A 15,594-nucleotide genomic window follows, 5' to 3' on the forward strand; every position below is an offset into this window, starting at 1 on the left:
TCACGTACTAATGCGTGGTTCGCAGGTCGCACGCGGAGCCACCGTCGGCTGAGGGCGCTGCTGGCGGTGTTGCTGGTGCTGGGTGCCGTGGCGTACTGTCTGCTGCTGCTTGTGGTGCCCGTGGTGAGTCGCCGTGACGCCCGCACCCCCCGGGTGGCCTTCAAATGCAGTGCCTATCCCCCGGCCTCTGGAGGCGTCATCGTGCAGGAGCGCTGTGGCGACCAGTGCCACGATTGGGGCGGACAAAGGGTGAGCATATACCTCATTATATTATATACCTCATGCCTTACTACACTGTAAATGGACGGAGACACCTCAAGAGGATGATATGGAACGGGTATTTCCCCTCCAAGACAGCGCAAGGGATACGAGACCGGAGATAGAATTGGATAATGGATATAGGATTAAAGAGTGTTGCCAATTGTTCACCAACTTTTCTTTGTTTTCGATTGTGATAGAGTGTGGATGAAGACTGAAGAGAGCCATATTTTTCCGTTTTCCGATCCGTCACCCACTTCTCGAGGCACTCGACCCTTTTGCAGATAATTTGACGATGTCACTGACCCCCTGCCAAGTGCGTTACCGCGTCTCTGCCACTCAATGGTCTTACTAGTCGTTTCTTTGTTGTTTACATTCTTGAGAGGGATTCATTTCTTGAATGCGCTGTTTTCTACGATCAAGTCGAATGATGTCAGTAACTATGTAAGACGATGCTGCATGTAATTTAGACATTCCATTCAATGATGAACCGACGAAGTAAATAACCATTCAGCGCGATGGCATAGCTGAACAGCTACAATCGATAAAAAAAGTAAATCTCAGGGTTCTGAGGGAATACCAGCGCTTGTCCTCAAGGAGTTAGCGCCACCGTTCTTAGAGATAACATTCAAGCAGCCATTGTCTGATGGAAAGCTACCCGTAAACTGGAAAATTGCATGTTAACCTTACTCTGATATTTGAAAAGGGAAACAGACATGACCCAGGGAACTGTCGACCAATTTCATTAACATCGATTATAGGCAAGATACTCGAAGCTATCGTCGATAGAAATATCATGACATTCAAGGACAGTCGTAACTTCTTCCATGGCTGCCAGCACGGCTTCCAGAAAGGTAGATCATGCAAAACACAGCTCGCGATCTTTCTTCTGACGACTTTCTCAAATCAGGTGAATCGATAAGACAAGCTGATGCATTAATTTTTAGATTTTAAGAAAGCCATGTGGGCAAAACGAAGCAGTAGTAAATTGGATACGCGACTTTCTCAGTGATTTTAAGCAAAAAGTAGTTCTTGACGGCATTAGCTTTGATGAAGGTGAAGTGACATCAGGTGCCCCACAAGGAAGCAGAATCGGACCCCTTTTGTTCATTATGTACATGAATGGCCTATGCTGTCGAATTAGGAATAAAATACGTTTATTTTTTGACGACGCTGTCATCTATCGCAAAATTAGTGATCACTCTGACTTTGACAATATTCCGTCGTCCGATGTAACCCATTATTTCCGAGACTGTAAAGAGGTCTTTAAACTTCGGTTGATTTTCCGATTTATTTTGGCCAAATTAAGAAGAATTTCTGGAAAAATGTTATATTAATGGTATTACAGTCGGATCCGGATTTAACGTCTTCGCATTTAACGTTTTTCCGCATTTAGCGTTTATTTTTTGGGGTCCCGATTCATTCCCTATTATTACAATGTAAAAATAATCCGTATTTAGTGTTTCCGCATTTTGCGTTTTTCCGCATTTTCGCAGGTCGTAAAAAATTTTCCCGCACAAGATTTTTTTGCCCGATTTAACGTTTTTTCATGACGGTTCATGCAAATGATTATCCAAATCTTCGAATTTCTGCTCATCAACAAGAAGAGTCCCGTAAACGTTTACCAAGAGTCGATAGAATCTACCGGGGGACGCTTATTCAACTGCTTTCTTCCGCGAATGCGGCGCTGGGACCTTCAACTCGCAAGCTGGGTGATTTGTCTTCTCGTAATGTTTCGTTCCCCTTCTGATCCAGACACCAGGCACTTTTTGAATCAGATGCGATCTAATGGAGCTAAGTCATCCCTTAATAACCTCTAACTACTATATCCTTCATTTCTTGAACTTGACTTCGATGATACGTGACGACTGATGACACAAGTTATTCTCCGAGGGCCGCTACAATGACGGTTTTCTCCTAATGTTTTCAATTGATGGCTTATGCCCCTTTCAACTCTACTCCATACAGGCAGTCCATTGTCAGCTCAATATTTTTCGGCTACTTTCTCTTTTCAAAAGAGGAGGCCCAATATCATTTGCGCAGTTCACAAGAAGATTCTTTCTATAATCCATTCCAAGGTCAGTCTCCACGGAGGAAGAGCGAAAGAACCGAGGAAGTGTTTCCATTGTCATGATCGTGAGCATTCTTTCCCTACGGAACAACATCATTTTACATCGTGATTTAGATATCCCGGAGCCCATTTACCGACATGCGGTTGGTTGATATCGCTGTCGATTCTAAGATATTTATCTGGGGCTATTTTAAGTCAAAAGAGAATGACAATCGGAGTTTTGACGAACTATCACGGTCCATGACTCTAAATAAATCGCTCATGCCGGGAAAAATCACCGCATAATCACCGTAAAAAAAGATCGCGGATAGAGCGCGGAAAAATACGAAAATGCAGCAGGAATCCCTTGGTGTTTGACTTCGACATCATAACTCGGACGAAGTTGCCAAACTCCAGAGGCAATGACAATTTGTCAATGAAATCCAGTTCTATTGAAGATTAAAACTTTTCACTTAACAGAGTTTAGCTAATCGCTATTCAAGGTCCAACCAAATTTTATTAAAAGCTGCCGAGAAACAAGGTGTCAAGGTGATCAGCGCGCCGCGTAAGCGACTCCTCCCGGATCCATTCGACCTGCATAAGGCCGCAGATATATGACAACGAATCTGGTGTTATCATCCAGTTGAATCACCATCGACTTGTAGGCATACTAGAAATAAGATTCTCCTTTTTTGTATGACCTCGAAATCCAAAATGTGCGCACAGGAGGCTTTTTAAAGGCTCATAAATCCCTCATATCGCCGAGGCAACAGAAAACGTTAAGTTGGCAAAATTCCAGAAAACCTCCCTTTTACTAGAAATTCGGTAGTTTAGAATTCGAGATTAGCGATCGTCTGCTGTCCCTTTATTTCACTCATCTTTATTGATGCAATGACGATTTTTCGAGTACTTACTTACACCTTTTCTTATTATATTAGAAATGCTCTGGTCACCTACATGTCACTTTTACAGAAAAAAATTTAAAATTTCATCGAGACCACTAAAATATGCGTAAAAATACAATCACTAATGTCCATAATAATATTCCTTGTGGGAGTGCTATTAAGTTGCGTATCTTATAATTTTCTTAATATATTTCATTAAAACAATTGTCATCCTCTCATTACTTATTTTTACTACCCATTTTTTTAGCTGATTCCTGAAAAGTATAATCCAACCGTCATTGGGCAGAGAACATTTAATCAATGAATTTGTTGCTGCATGCAGCACCTTTTAGTTACTTAAAATAATATTTTTTATTCATAAAAAGCCATTCCAATCATTACAGACCCTGAAACCTGAAAAAAATGGCAGGTCCTCATTTAGTGTTTTAAATTTTGTCCCCCCTGAAAAACCTTAAATCAGGATTCTACTGTATATGATTTTCACAATGCTGCGTGTACAGAACGCTGGGAAAACTCCAGTAAATAAATATAAGAAAAGTAATTCTTTAAATATTAGGTTACATCTTTATTGTTTTAATTGATTTGTGCACACGACATCTTTCCCGGGAATTATCAGTATTCCTTTGGAGGAAATGCCCCATTCTGCTTTTCAACGGACATGCTGGGGTATGTCTTTCTCCCTAGAGTGTCTCGTATGTGTGCATCGATTTTTATGCCAAACACCATCAGTGATAGAAATACAACTATATATAAATGAAAATGTTGGTGGAAATGACAAAATTAGAACTAGAGATACTTAAAAGAAGTCAGTAAATCGAATAAAAAGTTATTTTCAAGTAGAAACTTGTTCTGAGAATTAGGATTCCATAATGTTGCGTTTACGCAACGCTGGGGATTAATGGGTTAAACAACGTTCATGTGTGGGATCAATAGTGGAGACTCGAACTTAATCAGAGCAAATGCATGGAAGTAGAAGAGAGATGCTATTTCGCAGCCTCGACTACCTCAGATGCCCATAGTACTTGAGGGATCTTAACCTTTGTTAATTATGCGGGTTGGAGAAATTTTTTTCTTCGCTTTCTGTATTTTTAACTGGCATAAACTCCTGAAAAATTGAGAATCTCGTCTTAGGACCTGAAATTCGACCTGCCATGCAAATATCCTACGGTATATGCAACAGAAGTGGCAAAATTATGAAAAAAAATTCTTCTCCCAATTCTGACGCAAATTAGAAAATTTTCTCAAATGCTGCCGATGGGAGGTGGTCCCGGGGAACAATATTGGATACCCCGATATTCCTCTTCCTTCAAATTATTATAAATGCGTTCGCTCCGGTTTATCCATGCATATTTCCGATCGACCACCTCTGAAGACAGGGGTCGTCGATTCGATCGCGATGTTTTTTTATTTTATGACGCTGCGTGTCCCGTTACCTCACATAGCAAAACTGCCGAGGCCTGACAACGCAGTTGTCGTGGGAGTTGTAAGTGATGGAGACGTCTATTGAGTCTAGTTGGAGTCTAGCAAGCGAGAATTCACGTAAAGTGTGCCAATCAAATTGGAATTGAGCATATGGTGAGTGCACTGAGCTCAAATCAATGGAATGCTGGTCGCTATGCACCATGGGAGCAGTTGATACCTGGTTTAAGACCGTCCACGCCCTCCAAATATGGATGATTCTCATATATTATTAAGTGGGAAAATTTTCAAAATTTGGTGTATTGAAAAGTGAGAAAACTGTCATATAAGATGCAAGTAATTTTTCTTCGCTGTTGCAATCCCTCCCACGTTTAATGAGCTGAGAAAGAAAATTTCAAAGATGCATCATTTCCCATGCATTTTAACAGAGTACAATTCTAGAGGTCATTGTCAAGATTGTCAGATCTCATAGCTTCACTTGGGTAGGGGCGTCAGCATCCCATTATTTAGAGCTCATTGTCATGACTATTGCCGCCTTTGACGTTGCAGGGGGGCTCGCTGGTTCTCAGAGACTGCCGCTACGACTGCGATGAGGAAGATGAGTACGAGTCTTCACTGCTGGAAGGCAAGAGCATGACAACTGCTATGACGACGGAGGATGCCATCGAGTTGACCACTGCCATGACGACATCGCCACCATATGTGCCCCCGTTGGAGGCGGACGAAGGGGGGGAAGAGGATGAGGAGGAGGAGGAGGAGGGGGGGGTGGGTGAATATGAGTCGAGTGAGGGGACGGAGCCTGCGTCAGACAAGCCGACTGCTGCTGCCCTGCATGGCAGTCCAACGCACTTGTGCTTCTCGGATGTGGATCAGGAGAGACCAACGGCCAACTGCCACGCCTTCCACAGCCCCAGCAACAGCCTGGCCATCAACGCCACCCTGGACGGCTCTTTTGTCGAGTGAGTTTGGGAGAATTGGTTTCCCTAGCCTTAACACATTCAATGCATTAAAATCTTCAATATCGGACGTGAAAATGAGAAAGAAAAATAGAGGGAGGTTTGCACGCCATAACTTCCATTCAAATACTGCAAAAGTGCCAATAAAAACAAAGTATACTGAAGACATTCAATGTTGTCAGACTACGGCAGTAATAAAATTGAATATGACTTAGCTCCTGCTCCTCAAGTTTGATTATGCTGAAATATCTTTTTTGTGAGATAAACATAAAATTATAATTATAATAATTTTTCAATCCTTCTATCACATTACATGATATGGGAGACATTACTTGATGACCAACGTTACTGTCAGTCATGATACTAAATACTAGAAATTACCATGGTTATATATTTAAAGATTCTTCAACAGTGTAAAAACCACTGGCCAATAGATACAGTTTAAAAGAATTCTTAAAACTTACGGAAGAGTCACATGTTTTAATTTTCCATGGTGAAGCATTTCTGGGAATCGCCCACTGCCTGGCATCATAGCATTACTGTGCCATATGATGACGATGTGGTCAAGAGAGGATAGTTGGAAGAATGTCGTGCAAGGCAGCCTCACCAAATGTTGCCATGCGTGAATTCATGCAGTGCGACCAGTGAACTTAACGCAGGGCTTTTAATTAAATAAAGTGGGTGAAAAATACCATACCATGGGTAGCTTATTATCTCTCCTCTCCTTTTTCGTGTGCTCATTTCAAGTGACCATTGTCATTTCTTGCAACATTGTATCGGATCAAGGCATTCTATCCCCGTGAATTCAATGTATTATATGATATATGTAACTTCATTTTATGTATTTATATGGTAGAGGTGTTCTATAATGTACTGTTCAATGAATTGTAATACATATTCCCCTTTTATTAAACAGTTAGAAGAGGAGACTGTTACGTTGCACTGTGTCATTTGGTGAGCTCAGTCTTGTGAATTTATGCACAACATATCTGTGGAGTGGTGAGCAGTGGGGTTAGACAGAGACAAATTTAAGGTGGGAGTGGGTATTTTTGAGGTTAATGGAAGGGAAGGGCGGTTAGTTTTGAGGTTAATGGTGAGCCATAGAGACAGACACTGGACACTGTATTCGACATATCTTTCATTCCAATTCATTGCATGTGGTCATCCTAATTGCTCTTTCCAGACTGGAGAGGATGTGTGTCTACCCCATATCGTCCTTCCGGCTGGACGACAAGGTCTTCTCACAGCTCTCGTGTCGTCCCTCGGCCGTGGACCGATGCCACGTCCTCTGTTCCATCCACCAGCCCTACGATGAGATCAATTCGGGCCCCAGCCTCTTGGGTCCAAGCGGGTCCTGCCCCTCACTCCTTGGGGACCCCAGGCTCACGTTCTGGTCCTACCTGATCGTGCGCTCCGTTGCCGACTGCTTTCCCGCCGCCAGCCTCGCTGTCCTGGATGCCGGGCTCCTCCTCCCCTCCCCCCACTCCTCCCCCGGCAGGCACTTGACCTCCGGAGCACTTGGCATTGCCATAGCGAGTCCCTTGGCAGCCGTCTTCCTCTCGATCCAGCAGCAGCCGGACGATGGTGCATTGAGTGCATTCAACTACATGCCGTATCCGTGGCCTCCGTTTGTTGCCTTCTCTCTACTGGTGCTGGTGGCCGTTGTACTCTTGCTGACTCCTCAGGTATGCAAGTAGTATTAATACCTAATCTCAATAGCTTTATTTGTCCAATGGGTGGGTACACGATGAATAGATATGAGACACATCAAAACTACATTGAGCTAAGAATTACATGCTTTTTACACACAAAATTAATTACAAAATAATGAATTTTGAAAAGTTACAATCTATTGCAAATTCAGATTCAGGAATATAAGTATCAGCAAGTACCTTTCATTTCATAAGAATATTGTTCAAAACACAGAGAAAAATCATCAGTTTCCATTAGGAGCTCTTTACATAGATAAAACTGTAAGTTTGTGGATTGACTTTCAATATACCTGCATCTAAAACATAGATTATGTGTGTGGGTAGCATAAATGTATGTTTTGAACCAGATCTTCTAGTGGATTATGATTTAAATTTTAATTAATAAAAGTAATTAATGAATGACATAGTATATATATTTCATTCTCTAAATAAATTACTGAATGATTAGCATTCAAGAATCAACTATCATGCCCTTTCAAAGGATGTCCCCCTACTGATCAAATTAGATTTTGACATGGGAATTTTTTAATACTGTTATCATTTTCTCATACATATTTTGCATTAACAATTATGGTGTATTCCCAAGTGATGTTAAACATCTCCTCAAAATAATTTTGTTAAATTATGAACAACCATTCTTAACAAATAAACATTTAAAATTATGCACAGCTTGTAAAAATGTGCACAAAAAACTGTGCCTTTTCTAACACCTTTGATTTTCTAATGGTTCAGTAATTTCATATGAAGTCCAATTAGAAAGATATTTGCACGTTACTGGGCTCATTTCTGCAATTGTGGGTGCAGGCAGATTACTTCTCAACATGTTGAGATCAGATGCCGGTCCATATCCCTGTAGAAAAAATGGCGTTGTATGCACAATACATTGACTCAATGGTTGATTGTTAAGGAGGTATCAGCAGAAAGTCTGCATTGTTGCCGCAACAGTTGTGTCAGCAGACAATGAGTTCAAGGAGTAGCAATGAGTTCCTCCCTGAGTGTGAAGTGTGGTGTTGCAGGTGTCCATCCTGTTGGGTGAGGAGACGGGTGGAGAGGCTAAGGGCAGCCTCGTTGCCCTTGGAGACCCCCCTTGCACTCGCAAGCCACGACCCAGACTCGGCCCGTACCCTCCGTCCCACCTGAGGACCCACCTGTGCGAAGCGGTCGCCTTGCTGCTCGTTCTAATTCTGCTTGGAATGTTCTGGGGTGGACTGGACTCATTCTCCTCATGGTGAGCCTTAGCGGATAGCTCCTTTTTCTTCTCCAGCTTCAACAGTCTATGTACAATATGTATAGTGCTAGTGACAATTTGGTGCAGAAAGTTGATGAAAAAGAATAGCACCCACAGATCTATTTCTTTTTGACACTCTGTGCATTAGCAATGGAGGAACCATCTTGAAGGTCAGCCAAAATGGTCTGTGATGTCAGAATACAAAGTGTGTTTTTTTTCATTTGGTAAGTGCCTCAATATTGGGGACAATAATTATTTTGAAAAATAGATGAAAGTATTGACTTGCATGTAAAATAAAATCATCACAAAATGTTCACTTTTTACTGACGCATATCATAATAGAATTTCATGAAAAAATATACCTTGTATTCAGTCACGATAGACCATATTTGTTGCTGATTTGGCAACTACGAGATTGCAAAAAACTCGGAAAAGAGCAAGCACTGAGGATTTTAAATAGCAAGCTGGGAATGTCTAGAATTTTCCAGATTGTGTCTGCTAGCCCTAGTTATTTTTAAAATTTTGATGGTAATTTATTATTGTGATGACTCATGTGAATATTTATACTGTGTGCTTGCTTTGCTTTGTGTCTTGAATGATAATTTGTGTCTATGTAAAAATTGTCTCTTTTTTGCCAATAATTTATATTTATATGCTCATTATTACAGATGGTTACATTAAAATACATCTGGTACAAATTATGCGAAAGTGGAATTTTTCTTAAATTATATTCCAAGGGACTTTGTTTTTGGAATAATAATGCTATGTATTTCTATTTGTGTTATGATAAAATGTCTAGTGAACTATCATTATGTGTGTCCTTCTAACAACTTCCTTTAGGTACTTGTCTGACATGATGGCTCTTGGCGGTGAGATTGATTCGCAGAACATGACGAACGAGAGCCTGTCGGCGGAAGAGGCTGTCTTTGACGGCTGGTTCCCCTCACCCCATCCACTCTCGTCCCTCCTCATGCTCGTCGGTGTCATAATGACGGTTGCGGCACTGCCAGCCATACCACTTCTGTGGCACATTGAGAAGATAATTGAGATATGCGGACATGCCAATCTCCTTATCATTGCCTTTACCCTATACATTGTTCGCTATGCAGGTGGGTTATATTGTTTCATCTCTCAATCATTGTCTTTTCTTACATGTTATAATGTTTACCTGTTATGTCACTTGTAAAAGCCTTCATTTTTTTAATTTCCGTCATGTCCCTTCTCTCAGTCATACAACTCAAAGGTTGATTTGGAATGGTGAGGCTAGAGCTCACCCCAGACTTAGTCGCAAGCTTGTGAATGTCACGCATTTAGGGGGGGCCAGTTCCTTTCTCTGGGCCACCTCTCACGTGGAAGATTTTTGTCTGTGGGAGTCCGAAGGCTTAGACAGGGGTAGTGTGTGTAGTGCTTGGCTGCAGATAAAAGGGAATTGAGTGAAGCCTTCAGACCCCACCCACGAATAAAAAATCGTTGAAGTGCGAGGTGGCCCTGGGCACCCTCCTCCCCTACCCTGAATAAGTGAACCCAGTGGCTAAGTCCGGGGTGAGCTCTACCCTAGCCAATCAAATCCAAGCAACTGGCTACTATTTTTTAAAGTTTCAGAAAACCTTATTATTGGGATTGATTTTTTAAAATGTTTAATTACAACTCTTGTGTATTTTTCAGTTTTCTCGTTTGTTGATGACGGATGGTGGGTCCTGATCTCGGAGGCCATTGGAGCGCCTGTGGCTGTGGGACTTGCGTGGGCAACCTCTGTGCATTACGCACACCTCTTGTTCCCTCCCAGGTTCTCAGGGATGGCTCAGGCGGCTGCTGTCATGGCCCACTTTTGTATCGGTGAGTACAGTGCTTGCCAAATTTATTTATTTGTTCAAAGAGCCTTTTATTATTGCAGCACTTTGTTATTCCTCCCTACACATGAAGATTTGTTCATTAAGTGTGTCATGTTAAGCATTCGTGGTACTATACGCTACACTTTGGGCTGCATTGATAACTTTTTTTTTCCAGTAATGCAAGGGTTATACAAAAAGTAAGGTTCCCATATTTTTTACAAATAGAAAACTTTGTTAATTGTTATTAATTTTCACGACATTGAAAAGCTTACACTTTTACCTATTTTTCAACATAGTCTCCATTTTTTTCGACACACTTTTGAAGACGGTGCTCTAGCTTTTGTATCCCCAAGTTGAAGAAGTTTCCCGCCAACTCATTGAGGAAGTGTGTGACCTCTGCTCGGACTTCATCGTCGCTCTTGAAGTGTTTGCCAACTAAGTGTTTTGTTTTGGGGTTGTAATGGAACACCCATGTTTCATCTCCGGTGACAATAGACTCCATCAACTTCTCCTTGTTGCCTCCCCCCTCTCTTTGTTGAAGAAATTTGCGAACACAGTCAAGGCGTTGCTCCTTGTGTCCATCAGTCAGCATCTGGGAGACCCAGCAAGCACACATCTTGTGATAACCTAATGTTTCTGTTAAAGTTCTTTCAATTGTGCTGTGGGAAGCTTCAGAAATGCATTCAACAAATTCACAGATAGTGACCCTCCGCTCTTTGAGCAGCTCACCATTGATCTTCTGGACAATTGCATCCGAAACCGGCGGTCTTCCACTCTGTTCTTCATTGTGAACTTCCGTACGACCCTCAGCAAAAGCCCTGCACCATTTGCAGCCGTGCTGAATGGACATGCACTCTTCACCATAAACCTCAATCAATTGCCCATGAATCTCTACGGGCGGTAACTTCCTTGCGTGGAGAAATCGGATTACTGCTCGATCCTCACACTTGGCGGGAATGGCGATGAACACTTTCATTGCTGACAGTTGCAAAGCCAATAATGAGCGACACAGTGAATCGTGGACTGGCAGACTCTTGAGCAGGGGAACCACTGAGCACGGCACAGTTGTGGAATTTAGCCTAGCATCTTCGCTCAACATTGTAGCTCATTGGGAACCTTACTTTTGGTACAATGCTCGTCATAACTAATTTGATTTTTGAAATCAATTCTCTAACGGCAGATATCTATGACGCGATTGAGTCGATTCCACTTTTTTTTAAATTTCGATTCCAATTGCGATTCTTTCAAATCAATTCCCAATTCTTGATTCTGATTCCATTAGATTCGTAGGTGCTAACAGGTGGGATATTGATTTATCTGTAGCATTGCTGTCATTATAATTTAAGGATCAAATGGAATAAAATAACAAAGACCATTAAGTGGCCCAAAAAGTATGTTTAATAAAAATAGTGAAATATTATTTTAGTTATATATGCTCAGTTGAAATTAAATAAAAGGAATTTTAACTGTTTCAGAAATAAATTGTGAACTTATTAATGTTCAGTGCACAATGTAATTATTGTTAAATGACTCTATCCAGCATTACTTATGCTGTTCTGATGTTTAGCATAAAACATTAGAAATTAAAGTAGTATATTACTTAACCACCAAAGTAATTTGCTTACTTGATTAATTAATGTATGTATAGTGCGTTACATTGTGTGTGAATTTCGAGTGTCCTTAAACTTGAATCACTTTCTCGTAGGTCGCTGTCTGGGCTCTGTGATTGGTGCATTTGTGTGGGGTGGGAGCAGTCTGAAGGTGTTCCTGCAAGGAGGCGCTCTCATGTCTGCGTTGGTGGCGTCGCTTTACTTCCTCATTTACCACTTGTTCCTCAAGGCCCGTTGCATCGGAGGAGGCAGCAGCTCACGGTCTGGTGGGCCCAATGCCAAGGGCCCTGCATGGGCTGGACCAGGCCCCGAAGCAGGCCAAGAAGGTGATTTCTTATTCTTATTTTTCTATTACCTGGTGCAAGCCGAGGTCTTATTAACCAATGTCGGATGTGCCAAATTCTCTCCCATGAGTGGGAGGGCACATAGCAGCTCTCCTGCAAATTTAAATTGCATCCTCATCGTTAAAATGGGTGTCTTTTATGAAGTTAAAATTCATAAATGTCAGATTGTGTGGACCTTGAATGAATTCATATTGTTTAATGCACGCAGCATCTAAGTTTTTCTAAAGAATTACATTTTAAATTGGTACCTATGCCTTACATCATTATCTGACTAAGTGGTTAGCGCAGCTGATGAGTTGTAGGTAACAAGATCGATTCTCCCTGTTGTTATTTTTTTCTTTCCTCCATGAGGAAAAGTATTTATATTATGCTTTGCATCTTCACCAGCAAGTTGCTTGCAGTTGTTAACTTTTTTTTCAATTTACAATAAAATCTATTATCATTTGTTCAGCTGTTATAAAGACTCACTGAATTTCACTGGTAGGCTTTAAATTCATGGCAGACAAATCTCTTATAGTAGTGTAGCATGTGTAGTACGCTGTTCTGCTGCCTTTGGTGCTCATCCTACCGAAGCTACGTATGTTAACCTGAGGATATTTTAAGGCATTCCTTACCTATTCTTCCCTAAAATCTTATCCTTGCCTTTTATTAGTGTCTTAGCTTACGACAAGCTGTTTATCATGTTTTTCCATTTCAAAACCAAAAGAAACCGATAACTCTCTTACTTTGTGCTATCTGGATAGTTATGTAATTAGGTGAAAACTTATTTTTCATCCCCACAAATGTTGATGGTTTTCAACCCTTTCCACTGCCAAGAAGAATCTTTTTCTTCATCTATGTATCTCTATGGACTCCACTTCAGTGCTGTGCAAACTGGGGAGTGAGAGAAAAATTTGCAGTGGCTGACATCTAAATCAGCTTTTCTTTCCTCTCACAGGGCCAACTACTAATGGGAACTACACGCCTCTTCGTGTTTACCACAATGGCAAAGGGGACGACAGGAAAAGCAGGTACTGAGACGTTGGAATGCATGTGTGCATCTGTGTGTAAGATGAGAAGAATACTCGATCCCCAACGTGTGCAGCAAAGCATGAACTGTTGCGATAATGGTTGTCATGTTGCACTGACTGGCCAATTTCTGTGGCGGTCAAAAAATTTTATGTGATTGGAAGAATGTTGTGAAAAATTGTTGAATATTTTTTCACGAGTATTTTTGTGTGATCCTCATTCTCTCCTGATCAGTGGCGAGAGTTAATTTGCTCTCTCTCATACAAATAAATTTCTGAATAAGATCAGAGAGAAAAGGAAGAATATTGATTTCAGCTTGAAGAAAAGACTCATGGTTTCTTATTTACATTAGACTATATGCATCGAAACTCTGCATTTTGATATGCTTTACGTGAATCATGTACTTGCTGTAATTGAAAGGTAGCATAAATTAACATTTGCAAGATTTTACTCTTCATATTAATATTTTATTTTAGCAGCAAAACCTCTAGATCTCATAACTTTATGTATGTTTTTTTGATTTTTTCAATATTAAGTTATCTGTAAAAATCTTAATTGTATTTTTCTGCCTCTTGCAAATGTGATCAATTTTTTATGTATGAATCAAATGAGGTTTGTTTTTATATGATATTTATTTGCTTCTTGAATATGTGATCAAATGTATTTTTCCAGCTTGATTGACAGTCTTTATACTTTTGAAATTACCTTAAGTGAAAAACTGTGGCAAAATGCTTTCATGTCTACATATTTAGGTAGCTGTTTATGTATGGTTTCCTGTGTGTTTTTTTTATTTTTTTACTCATGGAATTCTGAATACATTTGCATATTTTCTCTCTTTCAAGATAAATGTAAGAGAAAGTATGGACTTAAAGAGTAGCTACTCGAGCTAAGTGAGGACCATGGTATATTTTTGTACATCTTGGTGTGAGATGTGGTGATTTGAATTTTTCATTGAGAGGACGCATCACTCCTGCTCAACTTGTCTTTTTTTACTTCAAATTTCTCATTTAAAATCTATGTTTTCAACATCAAATTGTCAAAGCATATAGAAGAGACCATTGGCAATGGATGAGTGTATTTCAAATTTGAAATTAATTTAATCTCGGTATAATTTCAGAGATAAATTCTTCATGTTAGATGTTGGATGTCAGATACAGACAAATACAGACAAAGTTCTTCTCTTTAAATCTCAAAAGGTTTAAAATGATAGGCCGAGGTTTAAATGAGCAATTTGTTATGAAAAATGGCAAAAGCAACATCAGCAAAAACGTCACATACCGAATGCAAACACCGATTAAGGTGTTTGGAAGGCTCTGGGTTCAATTCCCAGTCAGGTCACTTTTTAACCCTTTAAATTTATACTTGTACCATTCTTCATATCACCGTTGCCTCATTCATTTTATGTTATTGCCCCTTTTTGTGTTATTGTAATCAAATTGAATTGATTTATAGGAAGAAATAATGTGCCTAATTGCCAGTGATATTTATAATGCTCTAACATTTATTCTAAGGTAAAAATGCTGGTGTTTATGGGTTTTATTCAGGGAAAAGCTTGATTAAGGATGTCTGACCTGTTAACCATAAGTTTGGAGGAATGTTATGTAATTTTGTCATTTTTATAGTTGAAGAAATCATCTGAATTTTGATGTGAAGTTGCTTTAATAAAAATGTTGATTTTGATGAATTTTATGGCTCGTTAAAGTGTTGATGCTTTTTTGAGCCCTGTAATGATGTTGATAAATAAACCTCATATTTCATAATAGTTGTTTCCATCTCTCATACTGCCATCCGCATTAGTCTAACATCTAGCGTCATGAGCCTCAGAAAAATTAACTCGGTAATCAATGAACACAGATAGCAAAGAAAGCAAATGTCTGCAGAGGAATATTTATGCTGCATTTGAACTTTAACTCATATGTTTGGAAAATACATTGTGTGTGTCAGGGGATACAAAGTTAATTTCTCAGTGAATATAATTATTAACAGTTAACTGTACTTCCAACTCTATCCTGGGAACAGAGGTGAAATTCAATGCATAATAATAATAAACTTTATTGTTCCACTGGTCATGTGACATATAACTCGTCAAATTGGAAACATACATATTGTATACAATACTAATACAATTTACAAATTTACAATATATGCAATACACAAAAAATCAATAGGAGAATATCTTCCAGGTATTCAGTCAAGTTGTAATACCGTTTGTTTCAAAGAATTTTACATAATCTGCTTTTGAAAATGGCCTGAGAAGAGACAGGCTTTAAAG

The 15,594-nt window shown here is 40.0% G+C and overlaps 1 protein-coding gene across 1 annotated transcript in view; it reads left to right on the plus strand.

Annotated features, from left to right (window-relative positions):
* The window catches only part of LOC124162002, an 84,451-nt gene extending 69,367 nt beyond the window's left edge, over positions 1-15,084 (plus strand). Inside the window, exons 4-11 of the mRNA XM_046538310.1 lie at positions 26-249; positions 5,182-5,591; positions 6,772-7,273; positions 8,317-8,528; positions 9,369-9,637; positions 10,194-10,364; positions 12,066-12,296; positions 13,252-15,084. Coding sequence (XP_046394266.1) covers positions 26-249; positions 5,182-5,591; positions 6,772-7,273; positions 8,317-8,528; positions 9,369-9,637; positions 10,194-10,364; positions 12,066-12,296; positions 13,252-13,331 — 2,099 coding nt within the window. The 3' untranslated portion in view covers positions 13,332-15,084. The remainder of the gene's footprint in view (positions 1-25; positions 250-5,181; positions 5,592-6,771; positions 7,274-8,316; positions 8,529-9,368; positions 9,638-10,193; positions 10,365-12,065; positions 12,297-13,251) is intronic.
* The last annotated feature ends 510 nt before the right edge of the window (positions 15,085-15,594 follow it).

The sequence above is a fragment of the Ischnura elegans genome, chromosome 7 (genome assembly GCF_921293095.1).
Source record: "Ischnura elegans chromosome 7, ioIscEleg1.1, whole genome shotgun sequence".
In the NCBI taxonomy this organism is placed as follows: Eukaryota; Metazoa; Arthropoda; class Insecta; order Odonata; family Coenagrionidae; genus Ischnura; species Ischnura elegans.